Source organism: Rhinatrema bivittatum, chromosome 4, assembly GCF_901001135.1.
Source record: "Rhinatrema bivittatum chromosome 4, aRhiBiv1.1, whole genome shotgun sequence".
NCBI lineage: Eukaryota > Metazoa > Chordata > Amphibia > Gymnophiona > Rhinatrematidae > Rhinatrema > Rhinatrema bivittatum.
Window position 1 is genome coordinate 444,843,906 of NC_042618.1, and position 25,781 is coordinate 444,869,686.

General features: G+C 47.3%; 1 protein-coding gene across 1 annotated transcript in view; it reads left to right on the forward strand.

Moving 5' to 3' along the window:
• EEA1 (early endosome antigen 1) overlaps positions 1-25,781 on the forward strand; it is a 372,360-nt gene that overhangs the window by 188,272 nt on the left and 158,307 nt on the right. The window contains 1 exon segment of the mRNA XM_029601632.1: positions 16,986-17,186. Within this exon segment, the coding sequence (XP_029457492.1) occupies positions 16,986-17,186 (201 nt within the window).

Genomic DNA, 25,781 nt, shown 5'->3' on the forward strand with positions numbered 1-25,781 from the left:
TTGGGAGCGTTCTTTGACACCACCAAAGGCAGAGTTTTTCTGATGAACCAGAGGGCTCGCAAGCTTCAATGGCAGATTCGGCGTTTGGCGAGGTTGCTGATAACCACTGCTTGGGACGTGTTACAGGTGCTCGGTTCCATGGCTTCCACCTTGGAGCTGGTACCATGGGCTTTTGCGCATATGCATCCTCTGCAGAGTGCACTCTTGGATCAGTGGAGTCCGGTGTCTGAGCAGTATCACCAGCCCGTTTCTCTTTCTCCAGAGACCAAGGACAGTCTGTCGTGGTGGCTTTACACCCCCAACCTTCTGAAAAGGATGTCCTTGGAGATTCCGGATTGGATAGTCCTGACCTCGGATGCGAGTCTGTCTGGTTGGGGAGCAGTTTGCCAGAGTCAAGCAGCTCAAGGCTCCTGGTCGAACGTAGAGGCGTCTTGGTCTATCAATCGGTTGGAAGCCAGGGTGGTGCGTTTGGCTTTGCTTGCCTTTCAGCCTTTTGCTCCAAGGGCGGGCAGTGAGAGTGCTCTCAGACAATGCGACCACTGTAGCGTATATAAACAGACAGGGGGGCACTCGGAGCCATGCGGTCTCCCTCGAGATTCAGAACCTGATACGGTGGGCGGAACATCATCTGATTATAGATCTCTGCATATCATATTGCCAGAGTTGAAAATGTGCAAGCAGACTACCTCAGTAGCTTGCTTCTGGATCCGGGGGAGTGGGAATTGTCAGACGTGGCAATGCACCTCATTCGAGAAAAGTGGGGTTGTCCGCAGGTCGATCTCATGGCAGTTCGGCACAATGCAAAGGCTCCTCAGTTTTTCAGCAGACGCAGAGATTACAGCGCCGAGGGCGAAGATGCTCTGGTCCTTCCCTGGCCCTAGGGGGTCCTGCTCTGTGTTTCCTCCTTGGCCTCTGGTGGGCAAAATCCTGAGACAGATAGAGAATCACCCAGGGGAGGTGATACTCGTGGCCCCGGAGTGGCCGCGCCATCCTTGTTTCGCAGATCTGTTAAATCTGGCGGTTGAGGGTCCCTTACGACTGTCATCTCCCCGGACTACTACACCAAGGTCCTATATTTTCGGATCAGGCCGCTCGCTTTTGTCTAGCGGCATGGTTTTTGAGAGGAGGCGTTTACAGGCAAAAGGATACCCGGAGACTGTAATTACTACCCTCCTTCAATCTAGGCAGACATCCACCTCCGTGGCGTACCTCCGAGTCTGGAAAGTCTTTGAGGCTTGGTGTCTGCGGAAGGGGACTGCGGTCTTGTGTGCTTCGGTAGCACAAGTGTTATCTTGTGCTACAGGACGGGTTGGCTAAGGGTCTAGCTCTTAATTCCCTTAGAGTCCAGGTGGCAGGGTTGGCCTCTGAGGGGAACCATAGATGGCTATCGCTTGTCCTCTCATCCGGATGTGGTCTGCTTTATACAAGGGGTCAAGAATTTGCGTCCCCCTGTGAGAGGTTTGTCCTCCTTGGAACCTCAGCCTGCTCCTTCGGGGTTTGTGAGCCTCCTTTCGAACCCATTCGGAGGGCTACGTTGAAGGATGTAACCTTGAAGGTGATTTCCTTGGTAGCCATCTGTTCTCCAAGGCGCATTTCAGAGTTGCAGGCCTTGTCTTGTCGTGATCCTTTCCTTCAAATATTGGATAGGGGTGTGTCTTTGCGGACAGTTCCCTATTTTCTACTGAAAGTAATTTCTTCCTTAGTCAGTGGAACTGCCGGCCTTTTCGGATTTATCGGATTTGGACCCACATGCGCGTGAGCTTTGACTTCTCGATGTCCACAGAGCATTGCTTCGCTATCTTAAAGTCACGAACGGTTTTCGGCGCTCTGACCATTTTGTACTATGGAGTGGTCCGAAGAAGGGCCTTCAAGCTTCCAAAACCACTATTGCTAGATGGCTTAAGGAAGCTATTGGATCAGCTTACATTCTCAAAGGTAAGCCAGTACCGGAGGGTTTGAGGGCTCATTCCACCCGGTCTGTCGGCTTCTTGGGCAGAGGCTCACTTGGTTTCACCACAAGAGATTTGTAGGGCGGAAACTTGGAAGTCGCTACATACTTTTGCAAGGCATTATCGCCTGGATGTGGCAGATCGGGAGTCTCGGTCTTTTGGCGAAAGTGTATTGCGCACGGGACTCTCCAGGTCCCACCCAGTCTAGGAAGCTTTGGTACATCCCAGGAGTCCGGACTGATCCGGTACGTTCAGGGAAAAGAAAATTTTCGTTCCTGTAGTACCAAGGATCAGTCCAGAGTCCCGCCCAGGGATCAAGACAGTTGGAGAGTCGTCCGCTTTCCTATTGGTTCCTTGTTATCAGAAATGAATTTTTTTGTTTAATTGTTCAGAAGTTTATAATTAAGTGGGGTTTTTTATGATGTTTGGTATTAAGCTTTGGTACAGATTAATACTGAGAAACTGCAGAGGGCAGTGGCAGTTTTACTTTCTCTATCTCTGCCTGCTGGCACAGATGTATGAACCCAGGAGTCTGGACTGATCCTTGGTGCTACAGGAACGAAAATTATCAGGTAAGAACCAAGTTTTCTTTTAGGCAAGTTGTGAAAGAAAAGTCCAAAACTATTGTTAGTCACATAGTCTTGAAGAAAGGTACTGCCTATCCCTGGTTATAAACGAGAAGGATTCAGTCTATTCTTTGGCATCTTAACAGGTACTTTTGACCTGGATTGGCTACTGTCAGATGCTGGGTTTGATAGACCTTTGTTCTGACCCAGTATGGCATTTTTTTTAGCTTATGGTTGGGAATATATAGTCACTGTAATCATAAGTTCCTGAACATACCCAGATCAGTCCAGACAAGTGGGTTTTGCATCCCTACCAGCAGATGGAGTCAGAGAACAATTAGAACTTTGGGCATTGCTACATAACTGAGTGTGCCACCTGCAGTCCCTTAGTATTTCTCTGTCTCCAGCATATTTATTTATTTTATTTATTTACTTTTAATTTTTATATACCGACATTCTTGTATAATATACAAATCATACTGGTTTACATTAAAACAGGAGATGCAGGAATGATATGATACAGTGCAAACCTAACTGAAAGTTGGCATTTGGAGGCAAGACATTGGATCAGCTCCCCGAGGTGTTAGGTTCCTTTGTGGCAATACATACATATCAAAAGAAGAGAGATAATTTTGCTTATACACAAAAGATACAAACAATATCAAATGTATTTTATTGCAAAAAAACAGTGGTGCAAAAAGGTATACAATATTCAGTCTAAAGAATACTCATTTCATAGAAGCAAATATTATTTATAACAATGTCCTATTACATTAGGAAATACACTAACATAATATATAATACTAATGTGTACACACTCTTAAAATATTCGTTCACACATCCATCAACTCTTTAGTTCGCACACATTCAACCTCAATAAAAATAAAAAAAATAAAATATCCCCTCAATGTAATTGTATGCAAATACACATGATACAATAAATTAATTTTATAATGTAGAAAACATTATCTTGCTCAACATGATTCAAATCACAAAGGTCACAACTGATAAATTAATTCTTGGTGGAAAAATCTGCTAACGGAAACCACAAGAATCACTATCAATGACTAAATTCCTAATCAGTACACGCAGGTTTCCCTTTCAAAAACATCTCAAATAGACATAGCCACAAATGTGTTCACACCTGGATCCATTCACGGCTGATTCCAACTGAATCAACAAGGGACCCTCGTTTCACCCGAGCAGGGCTTCCTCAGGTATATAAGTAACTATAAAGGAAACATATGTAACATGTTACCTAATACAAAACACCCATAACACAATACTCTATATATCTATGAACCAAATACTTATATCATAATTGAATTATACAAAAGCCATATACAATTAAAAAAATCAGTTATTCAAATATCAGAATACCGGATTTGGCGAGAAATCATACGTTCAGAAATCAACCAGATTCAATGTGGTCCTGCTGTGCAATCTTCCTTTTAAGGGGAAACTGTTCCGGGAGGAGCTGGATCAGCTGATGAAGTCCCTGGGGGAATACAAAGGGAACAGACTGTTGGAGGATAAGAACAACACTAAGGTCTTTATTTTCTTTTTTTTTTTTTCAATTCTTTATTTTCATGATTTTCCAAAAATCTTAGTCAAAACTTGACCAATGAAATATCAAATAGAGTAAAGGAAAACATTATATTAAGCAAAAATATAAGTAGTTAGTTCTAATGAGACCTCTAAAGGGGGACTGTAGAAATTCTGAAACTACAATAAGCAATGACCAGAATATCATTACACATCTGCAATGTTTTAAACACTTTCAGCAATTTTTATGTGGAAATAGTTAAGGAACTCTCTCTATTTTGCAAAACCCCTTCTAGTTGATCTGGATCAAAAAACAAATATTTAAGAGAACCTAATTTAACTAAACATTTACATGGATACTGCAAAAGAAATGTAGCCCCTATATCTAACGCACGCTGTTTCTTCTGTAAAAAAAAAAACAAAAAAAAACAACACTCTCCGGGAGGGTTACTCAAAGGTTCACCAGATCTAGAGGCAATATAAAAGGCCTTGGTAATAGGGGGAATAGCGTCATGTGATACCTTAAGTACCTCCGTATAAAATTTCCTAAGCATTTCAATAGGTGAAATACTAGATGACTTAGGAAAATTTAGAATTCTTAAATTCAACCTCTTGGAGTTATTTTCTAAGGTTCCTAACCTACGTTGATTGACTTCTTGCCCTTTAATCAGAGCCGTATCACATTTTCCTAAAGTTTTACACTGTTTTTCCAATTTAGAGTTCCCTGTACATACCAGGATCATTCCAGACGGTGGGTTATGTTCCATGTCCAGCAGATGGAGTCAGAACACAAAATTCCCAGGGGAGGACCCATATAACCACGCCTCCCCTGTAACAGCTCTCAGTAACGTTCTGACTCCAGCAGATGTGAGCAGGGGACTTGTGGTCCCCAGCTTGTTAGCTTAGGGCTACCTCCTCAGGGGGATCAAGTTAAAAAAAAAAAAAAAAAAAAAAAAAAAAGGAAGTTTTAAATTTACAGTTTAGGTCACTTTGCTAAGGCTCCTCTTACAGCAGGGGGAGAGCTCTCCGCTGGTGCTGGCTCATCGCTCTCTAGCCTGGTGACTTGCTGACAGGCTGTTGCCTGTTTTCTTTCTTTCTTTTCTCATTTTCCTCACTGAGGGCTCAGTTGGGGTAAGTGTATTTTTGTTTCATCTTTTTCAGCAGAAGACTGCAATTTTTGGACTTCATTCGTCTCTCTGAGGTGAAAGTCGGTAGTGCCGGCCTCTCCCTCCTGACCCAGGTTTTCCCCCCTCCCTTTTGGGGAGCGACAGACGTCCCGACCTGCGGCCCCGTGAAGCAGCATTCCCTGGGGCCGCCTGCTGTCGGGAGGTTAATTCCCCGTCAGTTCTTCTTTAGGTCGGTGGGGGACAGCGGCAAGCGTCCGTTGCCGGGTCAGCGCTTACTTTAGGCGCGAGCCACCTGAAGAGCCTCTCTCCCTGCGGCGATGCAGTCCGCGGCGCCTTGTGAGGGCTCCGTCAGGGCCGGATTATTTTCTGAAGAGGGTCTGTGCTCAGGCTGTTTCCCCGAGGGGGAATGTGCGCCAGCTACTAGCAAGGACATTCGAGCTGCAGACCGCGTGGGAAGGAAGCGCCAGGCCCCGTTCCCTCTCAACGCGGGAACGGCGGCCATTTTGTTGCAAAATTCTTATGCCGCGCTTTCTGAGGAGGACACGGATAATCCGTTCTCCACTTCTAGGCCCATTTTGAACCCTTACTCCGAGTCTAATCCTGATAGGCAGAGGGGGGATGCCCCGGGGGGTGACCCCTCAGGATGCCAGGCCTTTTCCCCTGAATTTATAGTCCTGATGCACAGGGCTTTTCTTCAGAGCAGAGACACGACCTTCGGGACCTGGGGACCCTCTCCCCCCAAGATACCATGTCCTGCCCCCCCCCCCCCCCGGGTGGGACCCTCCCTCAGGCTCGCCCCCCTTTAGTAGGCGGGGGAACGGGGACATCTCTTGGCCCTACCGGGACACCATCGATAATACAGACTTCGGGGGAAGGACAATCCCAGGACCCTGACGTGGATGACCCCACCTTGGCGGCCCAGGTGGAGGGTGACGACCCTAGGGTCCTCCGCATCTTCCAAGCGGCGGAGTTAAATGACCTCATTCCCTACATCCTCCAGGACATAAGAACATAAGAAAATGCCATACTGGGTCAGACCAAGGGTCCATCAAGCCCAGCATCCTGTTTCCAACAGTGGCCAATCCAGGCCATAAGAACCTGGCAAGTACCCAAAAACTAAGTCTATTCCATGTAACCATTGCTAATGGCAGTGGCTATTCTCTAAGTGAACTTAATAGCAGGTAATGGACTTCTCCTCCAAGAACTTATCCAATCCTTTTTTTAAACACAGCTATACTAACTGCACGAACCACATTCTCTGGCAACAAATTCCAGAGTTTAATTGTGCGTTGAGTAAAAAAGAACTTTCTCCGATTAGTTTTAAATGTGCCCCATGCTAACTTCATGGAGTGCCCCCTAGTCTTTCTACTATCCGAAAGAGTAAATAACCGATTTACATCTACCCGTTCTAGACCTCTCATGATTTTAAACACCTCTATCATATCCCCCCTCAGGTGTCTCTTCTCCAAGCTGAAAAGTCCTAACCTCTTTAGTCTTTCCTCATAGGGGAGTTGTTCCATTCCCCTTATCATTTTGGTAGCCCTTCTCTGTACCTTCTCCATCGCAATTATATCTTTTTTGAGATGCGGCGACCAGAATTGTACACAGTATTCAAGGTGCAGTCTCACCATGGAGCGATACAGATGCATTATGACATTTTCCGTTTTATTCATCATTCCTTTTCTAATAATTCCCAACATTCTGTTTGCTTTTTTGACTACCGCAGCACACTGAACCGACGATTTCAATGTGTTATCCACTATGACACCTAGATCTCTTTCTTGGGTTGTAGCACCTAATATGGAACCCAACATCGTGTAATTATAGCATGGGTTATTTTTCCCTATATGCATCACCTTGCACTTATCCACATTAAATTTCATCTGCCATTTGGATGCCCAATTTTCCAGTCTCACAAGGTCTTCCTGCAATTTATCACAATCTGCTTGTGATTTAACTACTCTGAACAATTTTGTGTCATCTGCAAATTTGATTATCTCACTCGTCGTATTTCTTTCCAGATCATTTATAAATATATTGAACAGTAAGGGTCCCAATACAGATCCCTGAGGCACTCCACTGTCCACTCCCTTCCACTGAGAAAATTGCCCATTTAATCCTACTCTCTGTTTCCTGTCTTTTAGCCAGTTTGCAATCCACGAAAGGACATCGCCACCTATCCCATGACTTTTTACTTTTCCTAGAAGCCTCTCATGAGGAACTTTGTCAAACGCCTTCTGAAAATCCAAGTATACTATATCTACCGGTTCACCTTTATCCACATGTTTATTAACTCCTTCAAAAAAGTGAAGCAGATTTGTGAGGCAAGACTTGCCCTGGGTAAAGCCATGCTGACTTTGTTCCATTAAACCATGTCTTTCTATATGTTCTGTGATTTTGATGTTTAGAACACTTTCCACTATTTTTCCTGGCACTGAAGTCAGGCTAACCGGTCTGTAGTTTCCCGGATCGCCCCTGGAGCCCTTTTTAAATATTGGGGTTACATTTGCTATCCTCCAGTCTTCAGGTACAATGGATGATTTTATTGATAGGTTACAAATCTTTACTAATAGGTCTGAAATTTCATTTTTTAGTTCCTTCAGAACTCTGGGGTGTATACCATCTGGTCCAGGTGATTTACTACTCTTCAGTTTGTCAATCAGGTCTACCACATCTTCTAGGTTCACAGTGATTTGATTCAGTCCATCTGAATCATTACCCATGAAAACTTTCTCCAGTACGGGTACCTCCCCAACATCCTCTTCAGTAAACACCGAAGCAAAGAAATCATTTAATCTTTCCGCGATGGCCTTATCTTCTCTAAGTGCCCCTTTAACCCCTCGATCATCTAACGGTCCAACTGACTCCCTCACAGGCTTTCTGCTTCGGATATATTTAAAAAAGTTTTTACTGTGAGTTTTTGCCTCTACAGCCAACTTCTTTTCAAATTCTCTCTTAGCCTGTCTTATCAATGTCTTACATTTAACTAGCCAATGTTTATGCTTTATCCTATTTTCTTCTGTTGGATCCTTCTTCCAATTTTTGAATGAAGATCTTTTGGCTAAAATAGCTTCTTTCACCTCCCCTTTTAACCATGCTGGTAATCGTTTTGCCTTCTTTCCACCTTTCTTAATGTGTGGAATACATCTGGACTGTGCTTCTAGAATGGTATTTTTTAACAATGACCACGCCTCTTGGACATTTTTTACTTTTGTAGCTGCTCCTTTCAGTTTTTTTCTAACAATTTTTCTCATTTTATCAAAGTTTCCCTTTTGAAAGTTTAGCACGAGAGCCTTGGATTTGCACACTGTTCCTTTTCCAGTCATTAAATCAAATTTGATCATATTATGATCACTATTGCCAAGCGGCCCCACCTCCGTTACCTCTCTCACCAAGTCCTGTGCTCCACTGAGAATTAGATCTAAAATTGCTCCCTCTCTCGTCGGTTCCTGAACCAATTGCTCCATAAAGCTATCATTTATTCCATCAAGGAACGTTATCTCTCTAGCGTGACCCGATGATACATTTACCCAGTCTATATTGGGGTAATTGAAGTCTCCCATTATTACTGCACTACCAATTTGGTTAGCTTCCCTAATTTCTCTTAGCATTTCACTGTCCATCTCACCATCTTGACCAGGTGGACGGTAGTATATCCCTATCACTGTAGTCTTCCCTGATACACAAGGGATTTCTACCCATAAAGATTCAATTTTGTATTTAGTCTCATGCAGGATGTTTATCCTGTTGGACTCTATGCCATCCCGGACATAAAGCGCCACACCTCCTCCCAACTGCTCCTCTCTGTCATTGCGATATAATTTGTACCCCGGTATAGCACTGTCCCATTGGTTATCCTCTTTCCACCATGTCTCTGAGATGCCAATTAAGTCTATGTCATCATTTACTGCTATACATTCTAATTCTCCCATCTTACTTCTTAGACTTCTGGCATTAGCATACAAACATTTCAAAGTTTGTTTTTTGTTTGTATTTTTATTATGCTTTTTAATTGATAGGGATAAGTTTGAATTTTTTAGCTCAGGTGAGTTTTTAGTTACAGGCACTTGGACTACTTTTCTAATTATTGGAACCTCACTGTCGGGATGCCCTAATTCTAATGCATCATTAGTGTCCTTTAAAGATACATCTCTCTGAACCATCAATATCCAGGAAATGGATATTGATCCGCCTCCAGAACTGGTGGGGCCTGACCCGGCTCTCAAGAAGGGGGACCCCCTCCTAGCAGGACTGCGGCTTCTAGCCAAGTCTTTTCCCACTAATCACAAGATCTTGCAGTTGATCACTCGGAAATGGGATTCCCCGGAGGCCAACCTTAGGGTCGGTAGAGCCATGGAAAAAAAAAAAAATTGTATCCTCTACCGGCCGATTTTTTGGAAATTCTCAAAGTTCCCGCCGTAGATTCTGCGGTATCAGCAGTCACAAAGCATACCACTATTCCTGTCACTGGAGGGACGGCATTGAAGGGATATGCAGGATCGGAAGCTGGAGGTTTACCTCAAGCATATCTTTGAGGTCTCGGCCTTAGGGATCCGGGTGGCTATCTGCAGTTCCCTCGCACAGCGAGTGGATCTTCGGTGGGTGCAGCAGCTTCTCACCTCCCAGTCCTTACCAGACGCTGAGGCTCACCAGGCGGACAGACTGGAAGCCGTGGTTGCCTATGGAGCGGATGCTTTATATGATCTTTTAAGGGTCCTAGCCCGAACCATGGTGGCAGTGGTCTCAGCGCGTCGGCTCCTTTGGCTTCGCAATTGGTCGGCTGATGCCTCTTTGAAGACTTGGATCAGATCATCAAGTCCCTTAATGAGAACGCAGTGCACAAGTTGCCCGAAGATCGACCCCGTTCGTCAAGATCATATAATTACTCCAGAAACCATTATCGTAACCAGCGGAGAGTGCGTCCTCAGAGGCAACAGCCACCTCTGGCTCCCTCTTCTCGTTCGCACTCCTGGAACCGGCCCTTTCGTGGGCGCCGCCAGGGTAAGGAAGCGCAGGGTGCTGGTACATCCGCTAAATCTACCCAATGATGCCAGATGGACCCGCGAGGTGGTCCCTCGACTGGGGGGTCGCCTTGCTCTCTTCTACGAAGAGTGGGTCCAAATCACGTCGGATCAATGAGTTCTGGATATTCTAAGACGCGGTTACGCTTTGGATTTTGTTTGCGCTCCTCGGGACCGGTTCCTGTTTTCTCCTTGCGGGTCCTTAATCAAACAGGGAGCCGTGCGGCAAACCCTCGATCGTCTCCTTCAATTGGGGGCCATAGTGCCGGTGCCAGCCGCCGAACTGGGCCGGGGGCATTATTCAATCTACTTTGTGGTTCCCAAGAAGGAAGGTACTTTTCGTCCTATCCTGGACCTCAAGCAGGTCAACCGGTCCCTCAGAGTCCCTCATTTCCGCATGGAGACACTCCGTTCAGTGTTAGCGGCAGTTCATCCGGGAGAATTCTTGGCTTCGTTGGATCTCACGGAGGCGTATCTCCACATACCAATTTGTCAAGCTCATCAGCGTTACCTACACTTCAAAATTTTGGGTCAACACTTCCAATTTCGCGCTCTTCCCTTTGGCCTGGCCACAGCTCCATGGGTTTTCACGAAGATCATGGTGGTAGTGGCGGCAACCTTGCGCAAGGAAGGCATCCTTGTGCATCTTTACCTAGACGATTGGCTCATCCGTGCAAAGTCATGAGCGCAGTGTATCCTCGCAGTCGACAGAGTGGTACAACTTCTCCAATCTCTGGGATGGATTGTCAACTTCACCAAGAGCAGCCTGGTCCCGTCCCGGTCGTTGGATTTTCTGGGAGCTCACTTCGACATCAAGAATGCCAGGGTTTTTCTGCATCCGGACAGAGCTCGTTCTCTGCGTCAGCAGATTCAAGGATTTATGGCGCTCGAGACGCCCACTGCCTGGGACTACCTGCAGGTACTGGGGACCATGGCCTCGACCATCGATCTGGTTCCTTGGGCATTTGCGCATCTGAGGCCTCTGCAGAGATCCCTACTTTCCCGGTGGCAGCCGGTGTCGAGAGATTTCTAGGCAAGTCTTCAGATTCCGAGAGGAACCTTCATCAGTCTCCATTGGTGGCTGGAACCGCAGCACCTTGCTCAGGGGGTGTCGCTGGAGGACCCGGATTGGGTGATTATCACCACGGACGCCAGCCTCACAGGCTGGGGAGCGGTCTGTTGGGTCAGCTCAATCCAGGGTCGATGGACGGAGGTACAGTCGAAGTGGCCCATCAATCGCTTAGAGACCAGGGCGGTCTGTCTGGCGTTACAGGGTTTCTTCCCCATAGTACGCCATCAAGCAGTCAGGGTGCTATCGGACAATGCGACTACAGTGGCGTACATCAATCGCCAGGGAGGCACGAGAAGTCGGTTGGTCTCTCTGGAAACCGACAAATTGATGGAGTGGGCAGAGCTTCACCTCCGACTAGTGGCCTCGCATATAGTGGGAGTGGACAACGTACAGGCGGACTTTCTCAGCCGACAAAACTTGGATCCCGGAGAGTGGGAGCTCTCGCAGCAGGTGATGCGGATAATAGTACGGCGATGGGGGACACCGCACGTAGACCTAATGGCAACCGCCGGAAATGCAAAGGCCGCCCGCTTCTTCAGCAGCAGGCGGGAGCGCGGCGCTGAGGGCGTGGACGCATTGGTCCTGCCCTGGCCGCGCCACTGTCTCCTATATGTTTTCCCACCATGGCCCCTCATGGGCAAGGTCATCCGCAGGATAGAGGCACACCAAGGGCCGGTGATCCTTGTGGCGCCAGAGTGGCCCCGACGACCGTGGTTCGCGGATCTACGCAATTTGACAGTGGAGGGTCCCCTTCGTCTCGGTCAGCTGCCACGTCTTCTACGCCAGGGACCAATATTTTTCAAGGAGGCAGATCGCTTCTGTCTTGAGGCCTGGCTTTTGAGAGGCGTCAGTTGAGGAGGCGCGGTTATCCGGAGCCGGTTATTTCAACGCTACTGAAAGCACGTAAGATGTCCACCTCTGTTACCTATGTTCGAGTCTGGAAGGTCTTTGAGGATTGGTGTGGAGCGAATGACATTCTTCCCATGCAGGCCTCAGTGCCACAAGTCCTTTCCTTCTTGCAGGCAGGTTTGGATTTGGGTCTTGCTTACAATTCTCTTCGGGTTCAGGTGGCAGCCTTGGGGGCTTTTCTTCGCAGTGGAAATAAGGAGTTTCTGTCCTCGCATCCGGACGTCTCCCGTTTTCCTTAAAGGAGTGAAACACTTGAAGCCTCCGATTTGCCCACCTTGTCCGTCGTGGAATCTGAATCTGGTGCTCCGAGTCCTCTGTGGTTCGCCGTTCGAACCTCTAAGCTCGGCTACCATCAAGGACGTCACTCTCAAGACCATTTTTCTCGTGGCAATCAGTTCATCAAGACGTATTTCTGAGCTGCAGGCCCTATCCTGTCGTGAACCATACCTTCGTTTCACGCCTGAAGGGGTTTCGCTGAGGACGGTTCCTTCTTTTCTCCCTAAAGTGGTTTCGGCATTCCACCTCAACCAATCGGTGGAATTACCATCTTTTGCCTCTTCTGAGTCTGGAGACCTGCGTAGACTGGATGTACGGTGGTCTCTGATACGCTATCTGGAGGTGACTAATGATTTTCGGCTCTCCGATCATCTGTTTATCCTCTGGTCCGGACCCCGGAAGGGTTGCATGGCCTCCAAACAATCTATAGCGCGGTGGTTGAAGGGAGCGATCATAGCGGCGTACCTTGATGTAGGTAAGTCCCCTCTGCTGGTTATCAAGGCTCATTCTCTTCGAGCCCAGGCGACATCTTGGGCGGAGAGCTCCTCCATCTCCACTCAGGAGATTTGTAGGGCGGCCACCTGGAAGTCGATCCATACTTTTGCGAGACATTATCACCTGGACTTCGGTGCTCCGTCGGGCGGTCAGCTTGGAGACAAGGTAATACGAGCAGGGCTGTCTGCGGCCCACCCGTGATGGGAAAGCTTTGGTACATCCCACCGTCTGGAATGATCCTGGTATGTACAGGGAAAAGAAAATTATTCCTTACCTGCTAATTTTCGTTCCTGTAATACCATGGATCATTCCAGTCACCCTCCCTTGGTGTGGGGGTTTGCTTCTTGGACATCCCTGCCTACCTGTCTTAACAGACTTTTACTCTGTATTTCGAATACTGCGCGTCTTTTTTGTTCACGCACTGCTGTTCGCAAGTTCACTGTTCAGAATTTAGTTGCTGTTTATTTGGACAGTGGTTGTTTCAATTCCTTCTTTGATTACTTGATCCCTCTGTTTTTAGTCTCTCTCTTTTGGGCTTTGTTAGTCTAGTTACTGAGAGCTGTTACAGGGGAGGCGTGGTTATATGGGTCCTCCCCTGGGAATTTTGTGTTCTGACTCCATCTGCTGGACATGGAACATAACCCACCGTCTGGAATGATCCATGGTATTACAGGAACGAAAATTAGCAGGTAAGGAATAATTTTCTTTTTGTGTCATCTGGGGTGTTCCTCAATTGGACCTCATGGCGACGCAGGCCAATGCAAAGATGACCCAGATTCTTCAGTCGCAGAAGGGAGTCCCGTTCAGTGGGGCTAGATGCTCTGGTGTGCCTGTGGCCAACTGAGATTCTTCTGTATGTTTCCTCCATGGCCACTCATCGGTCGAGTGTTGCAGCGTATTATTGCACCCAGGGACAGTGGTGCCAGAGAGGCCATGAAATCCGTGGTTCTCAGATCTGAAGTATCTGGCAATAGGGCCTTTTCACTTGGCTCACCTGCCAGGGCTATTGCAATAAGGACACATATTTTTGGATCGGGAGGATTGCTTTTTCTCATGGCTTGGCTTTTGGATGGTGGAGTTTATGCTTGAAGGGATATTCCGAACCAGTAATCTCCACTATGCTCCAGGCTAGGAGGCCACCTATGTCTCTGGCATATGGTAAGGTTTAGAAGGTGTTTGAAACCTGGGGTCTGCAACAGAGGCTGGATCCGTTGATTGTGGGAGTTTCTCACATTTTGTCTTTCCTGCAGTAGGGCTTGTCCAAGGGCCTAGCCTATAGTTGACTTCGCGTTCAGGTTTTGGCCTTGGTTTGTCTTAGGGGCAAAATCCGTGGAAGGTCTTTGGATTCCTATCCTGATGTAGTGCGTTTTCTGAAGGGGGGGGGTCAAGCAATTGCGGCCTCCGGTTTGGAAGATGTGTCCGAATTGGAAACTCAACTTAGTTTTGCGGGCTCTATGTGGCGTGCCATTCGAGTCTTTAAAACGAGCGTCATTGAAGGACTTGATGTTAAAGACAATTTTCCTAGTTGTTATATGTTCTACCAGGCAGATTTCTGACCTTCAGGCTTTCTTGTTGGGATCCTTTTTTGCATAATGCAGATGACAGGGTGACATTGTGTATGGTTCCCTCCTTTTTGCTGAAAGTGGGGTAGTCTTTTCATGTGAATCAGACAGTTGAGCTCCCGGCTTTTCCGGAATGGTCTCGCGAGCCTCCACAGAATAGAGATCTGCATCTCCTGGATGTGCGTCGCACTCTGTTGCGTTATTTGAAGATTACTAATAGCTTTCAGCAGCTGGATCATCTCTTTGTGGTGTTCGGTGGAGTGAAGAAAGGGGAAAAGCCTCTAAGCCTACGATTTCTAGATGGCTGAAGGAGACAATTTGTTCAGCCTATATTTGTAAGGGTCGCAAAATCCTGACGGGACTGAAGGCACATTTGACTAGAGCACAGGCAGCCTCTTGGGCGGAGTGTCAGTTGGTATCCCCCCCAGGAGATATATGTAGAGCCACAGTGTGGTCTTGCTTTCATACTTTCACCACACATTAGTTTGGATGTTAAAGCACAGGAGGATGTGACTTTTGGTTAGTGTGTTAAGTGCGGGTCTAAGGTGTTTGGGTATATCCCATCTGTCTGGACTGATCTTGGTATGTTCAAGAGAGGAAAATTTTGGTTCTTACCTGCTAATTTTTGTTCCTGTAATACCACAGATCAGTCCAGTGACCTGCCCCATTGTTACTATTGAAAGATTGAATTTCTTGGTGATTTTTAGACACTGGATTAGATAATTTTTTCACACTGTTCAAAGGTTGTATTTCTTTTTCTGAGTGAAGTGGTTAGGCTTTTTTTTGCCTGATTTTATTTTATGGTTCAGGGGGTTCCAACCCTGAGTTTTCCTGTTCACCCTGAAAGGGGGGAATGGTGTCTATTTGGCTTGGGTATAGTTCAATACTGAGGGGACTGCAGGTGGCACTCTGGTCTCTTTCTGCTGTCATTTCTATGTTTCTATAACAATCGGCCCATCTAGTATGCCCAGCAAGCTTCCACATTTATTTTCCCATACTTATCTGTTTCATCAACCACCAAGTTCAGGCCCTTGTTAGTAACTGATTCAAATATGTAGTAGCAGTGTCTCAGTTTTTTATTCTCTGCCTCCATCTGCTGGTAGGGATGCAAAACCCATTTGTCTGGACTGATCCTGTGGTATTACAGGAAAGAAAATTAGCAGGTAAGAACCAGTTTTCCTATCAAAAAATAACTTGTGCCTTTAATTTTAGGGACTACTAAGCTTGTATAGTTTTATACAATTCTAGTCTTTCAATTGGTGCACGTAACTTGTTTTATACCAAACCAACATGCTTTCGTTCTGTCTGCTATAATGTACAAATAGCTGTATATAGATGGTGCTGACTTTAAAAGTAAATAAGTGGATAGTGTATTTAGTAGGGATGTGAATCGTTTTTATGACTAATTAAAATATCATACGATATTTCTTAATTTGTCATATCGGTAAAATCGATAAACTATTGCATTTTCCCTGAATTTTCGTGAAAAATTGTTTTTCAGCTTAGTGTGCACTAAAAAAAAGTCGTTCCGTGGGAAAACGAGATTTTCCCGTGGCCACACGAACCCGAAAGCACAAATTTCCGTTTGCGTGCACTAACAAAAAAGTTAATTTTTTTTTTTAGTTTTTTTTTGATGCGCGCGCTAACTCCCATTAGCGCGCGCTAACTCCCATTTTGAGATTTTCCTGCGGCTACATGAACCCGAAAGCACAAACGATCGGGTACCCAATGGCACATCCCTAGTATTTAGTGCACACGGGGAAACAAGGAAACCAATGTGCTTCAAAAAACCAGACATTGGTGTGAGTAGAAATTAGCTGTTTTATATATGAAATAAGATTTGTTGTTGCTATGCTGGCATTCAGCAGATCTCCATGCAGTCATCATCCAGATATATAACAAAATGGTGCAATTCTAGTGACTGAAAAGTAGTTTTGATTACATGCAGTGCTACCAACATAAGAAGGGCATATCTTTTTATTTCAAAAAGTATTACACACCTGGAACCTAGTAATTGGACCTGAAGAGGAGCCAGTGATGACAAGAAACAGGCAAGTTGACACGTTGAAGAATCTGGCTACTGCACCAGCTTTAAACTAAATCTCAGTATCAGAACAAAGGCTGTACAGTATAACAGAAGCAAAAACTGAAGTAAGTTGCCTGCTATACTGACAGTTAATAAGGAGTCAGACTGGGCAGTGCATAACAAATCTCTGGGAAATAGTGAGCCCCACCACGAAAGGGTACTTGAAAGGTTTTTTCAGACTTCCACATGAGCTAGTCAGTTCTGCTATTTTTCAAGGAAACAAGTGCATTCTCAGCCTTCAAACATGCTTAATGACAAATGAGAACCCACATATAGGTCGTATGGGTCAGGAAATGGTTAAGATATAGTGGAAAACATTGTACCCTAGTACTCTTTCTGAATTGTTAATGCAATACTTTTTTTTATGCATATGGTAGGTAAACCAACTAACTGAAAAGTTGAAGAATCAGTCGGAGAGCCATAAGCAAGCCCAAGAGAATTTGCATGAGCAGGTACAGGAGCAGAAGTCCCAACTAAGGGCTGCACAGGACCGGGTTGTGTCTCTGGAATCTAACATAACTGAGCTAAACAGCCAACTGACTGAAAGTAAAGAGAAAGTGTCTCATCTTGATTCACAGGTAATGTTGCTGCAGTCCTGCGAAATGACTTTCGTGTGGCAGTCCATAGAAATGCAGCCACTAACAGCAATAACCTACAAATATAATTTATTTTCGGTGTGCTGGCAGTGACCTTTTTATGGCACAGTGATTTTCAGGCTAAAGTAGCTTCCTCTGCACTCAGGCAGGCCAAGCCACACCGGTGGATTATGTACGCCTACCAGTAGATGGAGACTGAGTAAACTGTCTTGCTGACGTCACCGACCTCAGCCTGCCAATATTCTCTGTCTTCAGCAGGTGGTAGAAATGCTTCTCCTTAGTGGGGATTGCTCGTGTTGGGGGGGGGGGGGGGGAAAGATAAAAGGAGGAAAGCAATGAGGTTGAGCTCCTGAGGTGACACCAGGCTGGTCCCTCCCTCAGTTGAGTGGTTGAGCCTCAATGCCTGGCCAGATATAGACTCTAAAGATTGAGAACAAGGGGAAGCTCGGGGGGTGAAGGCTTGTGCCCCCTCACTCTTCTGCCGCTGGCCTGATCGTTTTTCCAGTTGGGAGGGCTAATTTAGGTAAAAGAGGATTCTCTTTCCCTGCTGGTTTGCTTCTCCCCTTCAGCACTAAACCTCCCCCCCCCCCCCCCACCTCTGAATCAGTGGAGAGTGGAGGTGAGCAGTGTTTTGGTGGCACGGGTTGTCAGGGCAGCGTTCACTCCTAGGCCCCACATCTCATGTTCTGTCAGTCAGCTGCTTGATGAGAGCCTACACTGCTGCAAAACGTGCTTACAGGTAAATTTTAAAAGGAGCACATATGCACCCATGAACGTGTGTATTGGGCACGCGAGCAGATATGCGTGTATTTGCACGCAAGATATAAGCGATATCATTTAAAATATACATACCTCGTTTACACGAGAGTGCCTCTTAGAGAGGCAATCTAACACTATATAATCTCCCACTGAAAGAGGGGCACTTTTAATTCAAGATGGGTTGTTTTTTTTGGGGAGGGGGGGGTGTGGTACAAGGCTCTACAGACCCTTGTGGCCTAGGCAAACTAATATTACACCCCCCCAAGCCCACCTTGAGTTGAAATTGTCCCTCTTACAGTGGGAGATACATAGTGTTAGATTGTCTCTGAGGTGCTTTCTCTCTCTCCCCTCCACCCCCAGTGTTCAGGACCCCTCTGACTCAAAATCTATCCTTGCACCTCATCAGGGCCAATAGTATAGTTATGCAAGTAACATAGTGCGCATTTCCAGTTCAGTTTTTGCAAAATTCACGGTTATGTGTGTAAGTCTTGGCCCCATCCCGGAATGCCTAGGCCCCACTCCTTTTCTGCCTCCTTATTCTTGACATGCACACAGGTATGCACACATGTACTTCCCGGCTTCTTAAAATTTGCATTGCTTGTGCAGGGCTCACATAACGCATGTATGGGACCGTTTTTGCGTGAGTGACACTTTTAAAATCTACCTGTTAGGCTGCAGCGGGCAATTTTTTCCTACGTGCTTAGGCACACAGTGGGGCCCACAGCCTAGACTTGAGCATGTGATTGTGCAGGTATATGCAGGAGACCACTTGGATAGGTGAGTGGACTTTTGCTGAAGGTAATGGTGCCGGGGGCTAAAAAGTTGAAGTGACCTATTTGTGTTGCTTGCCATATAAGGGAAATTCAGCAATTGCTCTCACTTGCTGACTGGAGTGTCAATGCGATTTGCCACCCAAGGGTTTTGCTGCTGTTGGGGGTATCTCCCCTACCTATGGAGGTCTCATTGGAGGGGGCTGCTTGTTCCTAATGGGAGAGATGTACCCGGGGGAGTTCTCGGAGAGTGCCACGTTCGGTCCTATGTCCTGGTATGGATTCAGCCACCTCCTTCTGGGTTTAGGTTTTCCAGGGGTTACAGGTCTTTCTGAAAAGGTGTCCAGCAGAGGCTTAGCCTCGAAAGGGGGAAACACGAAACGCCTAATAGGTCTTCCCAATTGGCATCAAAGTCAGGTAAACACTGTAAAGAAGAGGTCCGTGGTGAGGTAGAGGAGGATGAGGATAGTGAACTGTTGGCTGATTCTGTGGGTGACTCAGATTCCACACCTCTGGAAGAGGGGGAAATTCCATCTGACTTGGAACCACATAGGACACTACTCTCATTTTTTTCACAAAGATGAGTTGCCAGGACTTTTGACTCAGACCCTGAAAACTCTCGGAGTAGATGGGTGTGATGCTACAGGAGTACAGAAGAAAGACCCTATCTTGGTCACCTCGTACAAGGTGCCCCATTACTTTCCTCTCCTGGAACCAGTGCAAGAGTTGATTGACCTTAAGTGGAACGCTCTGGAAACGAGTTTTAAAGGTGAGTTTTCTGTGGCAGGCCTTTACTCCTTGGGTCCGAAGGCAAGGGAGCAGTTGCAGTTCCTGAAGAGTGATGTCCTGGTGTGTGCTGTCACCAAGTGAATTACCATCCCAGTCGAAGGGGAGCAACTGAAGGATGCCCAGGGTAGAAGGTGTTTGTAGCGATGGCTATGAATTTGCGAATAGCTTGCTGCTGCTGCTTGCTGGCCCGAACAGTTTGCATCTCTCTCAGAAGGCTCAAGATGTGGAAGCCGATTGTGGGCCAGCGATGGAGCAGGAGACTCACTTTTAGTGGATGAGGGCTGTGACTTGGTGCGTACAGCAGCTAGATGTGTAGCTTCCCTGATATTGGCAAGATACCTGCTGTGGCTCTGGAACTGATCGGCAGATATGATTTCTAAGTTGAAATTGACAAGGATACCATTTAAGACTTCTCTCTTGTTTGGGAGTGAGTTGGAGAAAAATTGTGAATAGATGGGGTGAATCCAAGATTCCACGATTGCCAGAGGACAAGAAAGTGATGCCATGTTCTTTTGGGGTGAGAGGCCGCTCCAGGGACTCCCGTCGTTTTTGCCCTTTCAGCGGTGTGGCGAATGAGATGTCACAACTCTTCGGAAGATCCTGGTCCTTTTGGCTTAAGAAGCCAAATAGAGATGCTCCTGTCCCGGAGCATGTGTCCTTATCTTCACAATGACGGTGCAGAGGCCCACCTACCAGTTCAGGAGATAGTCTGACATCTGTCTTGTTTTTATCACAGGTGGACCCAAATCATTTTGGATCAGTGGATCCTGGATGTAATAAAATATGGCTATGCTCTAGAATTTCTCCAAATCCCTCAGGATGACTTTATGGTTTCTCCATGCAACTCACTAGCAAAGAGAGTGGCAGTGGAGACTATGTTGGGAAGGGCTGTAATTCTAGTTCCCAGATCACAGGAAAATATGGGGTGCTATTCTATTTATTTTGTCAATCCCAAGAAGGAAGAGAGGGTTCCTTCCAGCCGATCTTGGATCTGAAGGGATTTAACTGGCATTTGCACGTGACTCACTTCAGACGGGAAACCTTATGCTCAGTAATTGACAGTACAGAAAGGGGAGTTTCTTTCATCTTGCGATGGATGCTTATCTAAATGTCCCCATTTGACAGGCACCATTATCAGTTTCAAGCCCCTACCGTTCGGTTTGGCTTCAGCGTCCATAATTTTCTCCAAGGTCTTGGTGGTAGCAGCATGTCTGCACAAGGAGGGCATTCTAATTCATATCTGGATTGGCTGATTCGAGCCAAGAGTGCAGAAAAGAGTAAAATGGTATCTCGCAAAGTGATCTTCCTCCTTCAGGAGCTAGGCTGGGTGGTGAAATTAGCCAAAAGAAGTTTATAGCCAACAGACCCCAGAAATACCTTTGAGTGCAATTTGATTTGGAGTGGGGCAAAGTATTTCTTCCAGAGAAATGCGTCCGGAATTCGGTGACTTGAGGATGGCCATTCGTCTAACAGTGTGGACTTATCTGCAAGTCTTGGAGTTGATGGCGGCTACATAGGAGGTAAAACCCTGGGCGAAGTCTCATATGTGGTGCTCTCACGACGAAATCTGCAATCACAGGAGTACACAGTAAGTCTAGACTTGCCGATGAAAGTGAGCGAGCAGTTGCAGTGATGGTTGCAAAGGGACCATCTCAGGGAAAAAGTGCCCTTGGAGACACCGGACTGGTTGGTGCTCACGACAGAAGTGAGCCTCCTGGGTTGGGGGACTCACTGTCAGGAGTTGATGGCACAAGGCGCGTGGAATGCCGAGGAACGACTGGATCATCATTTGGAAGCCCGTGCAATTCGCTTGGCGGGTCTATGGTTCGCAGAGTGGCTAGCAGGTCGAGCAGTAAGAGTAATGTTAGACAAATGCCATGAAGGTTGCTTACATAAATCAGGACGGAACCAGAAGTTATCAGATGGTCAGTGGCGATAGATGCCCTCATGGCATAGACAGAGCAACATCTTCAGGCATTATCTGCCTCTCACATTGCTGGGAAGGACAATGAGAGGGCTGTTTTTCTCGACAGGCAAGCCTTAGACCTAGGAGAATGGGAGCTGGTAGATGATGCCTTTTAGCTCAGTGTCTCGATGGGGGCAGTCATATCTGGATGTAATAGTAAGCTCCAGCAACGCGAAGGTGCCTCTGTTCTGCAGTCGCAGAAAGGACCCAAGAGCATTGGGAATAAATACTGTCATCCAGCAGTGGAGACAGAACAGGGTATTAAGTTTTCCTTCCCTGGTCGATGATCAGCAGGGTAATTTGGAAGATTACAAGTCATACCGAAACTGTGTACTTCTGGTGGCTCCCAGATTGGCCATGGAGATATTGTTGGAGGTCGGCGAACCACTTTCTAGTGGGCATTCCTATGAGACTGCTGGTTAGAGGATCTGCATCACCGCCGATTGTGCATGAAAATCCAGTTCGGTTCAAGTTGGCACTTGAGAGGGTTCATTTGCTGAGACGTGGTTATTCTTTAGCATTTCTTCACACTAGAAAGTTTTCTACATCTCTGGCATATATTAGGTTTGGAGAGTATTTGAGAACTAGTGCGGAGTGAGAGGTTCTCACCCTCTGAGTAGAGATCCCACTGATTTTGGAAATTTTGCAGGGGGGATTGGTTGAGGGCTTGGCCCTAAACATCTTGAAGGTGCAGGTGGAGTCTTTCGTATGTTATAGAGGGTGGATTAATGGTAGGCCCTTGTCCTCCCATCCAGATGTGTCTTAAGTTGTTTAATGGAGTCAAACATATACAACCTCCCTTGCATCTTCTGGTGCCTCTTTGGGACTTTAATCTGGTATTGAGACTTGTCTCTGGCCCTAACTTTCCGCCGCTGCATGATCTCTCCTTGCTGCTGCTTAATTTGAAAATGTTTTTTCTAGTGGTGATCTGTTCGAGGCGTGTTTCCAAGTTGCAAGCTTTCTTGCTGTGAGCTGTTCTACGAATAAATCTGGGGGCGGTGCAACTGAAGACTGGACCTTCCTTTGTACCAAAGATGATATCTGAGTTCCATTTGAATTGGTCTATTTCCCTGCCCACACTGGACTGGGAGAGAGATGAGCTAGAGTAATGGTTGTTACATGCCTTAGATGTGAAGCTGCATTTGATGCAGTTTTTGAAGGTTACTTGCTCTTTGACAAAGACTGGTTGTTAGTTTTCCATGGTGGAGGTAGACAAGAAGAACCACTGTCATGGGTGACAGTAGCCCATTGTCAGGCCGATTCAGTAAAAGTCGCATGCGATTCAGGGGGGAAGAAGATGCAAATGAGGACCTAGCACCTCCTTTTTGACATGAGCAACGGCTGTCAGCGGGTTTGACAGCAGACACTCAATTTTTCCGGTGTCAGTTCTTGATCCCGCTGATTGCCACAGGTTCGGAAAACGGACACCGGCTAAATTGAGTGTTCGTCTTTCGACCCACGGGTCACGGGCAGATTTTTAATTTTTTTTTACTTTTGGGGCCTCCGACTTGATATTAAGTCAGAGGGTGTACAGAAAAGCAGTAAAAATTCCCGGTGCTGGCCAAAATTAACGCCAGCCTTTGGCAGGCGTTAATTTCTGAAAGTAAAATGTGCGGCTTGGCTGCACATTTTACTTTCTGTATCGCGCGGGAATAACTAATAGGACCATCAACATGCATTTGCATGTTTCGGGCGCTATTATTTCCGGGGGGTGGCCATGCGTTTTCGATGCGCTATTACCCCTTACTGTATAAGGGGTAAAGCTAGCGTGTCAAAACACGTGTCCAAACCCGGGCTAACAGTGCGCTCCACCGGAGCACATTGTACTGCAGGGGTGGGCAATTCCGGCCCACCCCTGCTGTACTGTATCGGCCCGTGTGTTAGAGGTTATCATGGCTGCCTATGTGGATGCAATGTTCCATTGCTAGGCAAGTCAGGGTGCATTCCACTAGAGCACAGGCGATCTCATGGGCAGAGATTCAGTTGTCTCCATTAAAATTTGCTGGTTAGCAGCAAGGTCCTCCTTACATACTTTCTCTAAGCATTACTGCTTGGATGATAAGACTCAAGGACGTGGCCTTCGCACGGGCGGTGTTGACAGGACAGCAGGCAGCGGTCCACATGTTTCAGGAATAGCTTTGGTACATTTCATCAGTGTGGCTTGGCCTGCCTGAGTGCAGAGGAAGGTTAAATTACTTCCAATGGGTATAGGGTACTTCCAATGGGTATAATGTACTCCTGATAGCAGTTGGAGACGGATCAGATTTCAATCTGACATCAGCCCTAGTACATATACCCCTGCAGTTCGGGACTCTATGCACACCAGCACAGCGTTAGAGTAAATTTTACAAAGAAAACCCAAAAACAGAAGAAATCTTACCTCTACAGACAAGCCCCGCTCTCCTGCAGTGACACCCATTGTGTCCCTCCCCCAGTTGAGAATTCCCGAGGTGATTTCTGTGATCTCTCGGAGGTAAGCCTTGGGCCAGCGACTGACCCTCGGCGGGGACCTAGCCCCCGACATCGGGTGAGGCTGAGAGGCAGTGGGTGCAACTTCGATTGCGGCGGTGAAGGTGTTTTCCCCTCTCCCCCGCAGCCGGAGACCGCCCGGAACGAGACCGGGAAGCGCCGAGACACGGTAAGATAGAAATCTATTTAAAAGTCTCCGGTCTCCAAAGCTCGAGGAGTCACACAGGTAGCCAGTCGGGATCAGTGCCACCGGGTTGATCTGCCCTAGCAGGGCTAGACCCCGGTCAGATCCGAGGGTCCTCCCACCTGGAGACCCTCCGAGGTGATCGCCATATTGTCCGCGTGGTCGCCGTCACCATTTTAATCTGTTTGCCGCCCTGTCCGCCATTCCGACCCGTGCGCAGAGGCGAGCCTTGCGCCCACGTTGTCGCGTGCACAAAAACCTTGTGCGCACGTCGTCGCTTGCACAAAAACCTTGCGCGCACACCAATCCTGCGCACAGAACTTCGACGCACCGGAGCGCATAACTGTATTTTACATGCACAAAGGCATGGCACCACCAGAAAAGAAGCTCAAGGTTCAGGGCCTCTGTCCAGCATGCTACATTAGAGCTGCATAGCATGAGGAGGCCGCCACCCTGTGTATACAGTGCGAGGAGGCACTGGGGGATCCAGCCCATGGCCCTCCCCAGCCGGTACCAGGTTCCAGCTCCTCAAACAGTACACCGGACCTAGGGTCTCCCAGCGGGACCCACTCTCAAACGGGGCTCCCCAGGGACACAGCGTCTCTTAATTTAGACCCAGCAACTATCTCCTGGGTGAAATTCTTCAAAGGCCTGCATACCTTCGTCCACATGCAACCAGAGCCTCCGATAATACGGCCACAACCTCCACCAGAGGACCTCAACATCCTGGGACCCTCTATGCCCAGGGAAGTAATTCCACCACCCAGATGCCACACCTTCAGGGATACAGACAACTCAGATGAGGAATCAGAACCCCTGGAGGAAGGGAACTCCCTCCAGGGACAGAGCCCCACCGAACCATGAGGTGCTTCTTCACCAAGGACGAGCTTCCAGACCTGGTCACAAACAGCTTGAAAGAGCTTGCTATCCTGGGCACAAGTGCCTCAGGGGAACCTAAGATGAATCCCCTACTAGAGGGACTCCGTCAGACCTCCCGCCGTTTCCCACTATTACATGCCGTCCAGCTAATTGACCTGGAATGGGATGCCCCGGAGACTCTGTTCATAGGGGGGCGTGCTCTGGCAGCCATGTACCCTCTGGACCCAACTGCCAAAGATCTCCTGGCATGTCCGAAAGTGGATGCCATGGTCTGCATGGTTTCGAAGCGCACTACTATCCCAGTGGAGGAAGGAGCAGCACTCAAAGATGCTCAAGACAGACGTTTGGAATCCATCCTCAAACAGTCCTTTGACGTCTCCGCTATGTCTCTACAGATCGCGGTCTACTGTGCCATGGTGACACGCACCTGCTTATCACAGACCAGGAATAATACTCCTGGGGGAAGCCCTGGAACCAACAGTATCATTCCTCACGGATGCCGCTTCTGATCTGGTGCGCACCACAGCTAGAGGAGTGTCATCGGCCGTGGCAGCCAGAAGACAACTCTGGCTCTGAAGCTGGTCGGCCGATGCATCTTCCAAAACGAGACTCACAAGGATGCCCTTCAAGGGAACCCTCCTGTCGGAAGAGAACTAGAGAAGCTAGCCAACAAATGGGGCGAATCCCCACTGCTGCGACTACCGGAATAAGAGAAACCAGCGACCCTTCCCCCGAACTTCCAGGGGCAGAGGATCACAGCG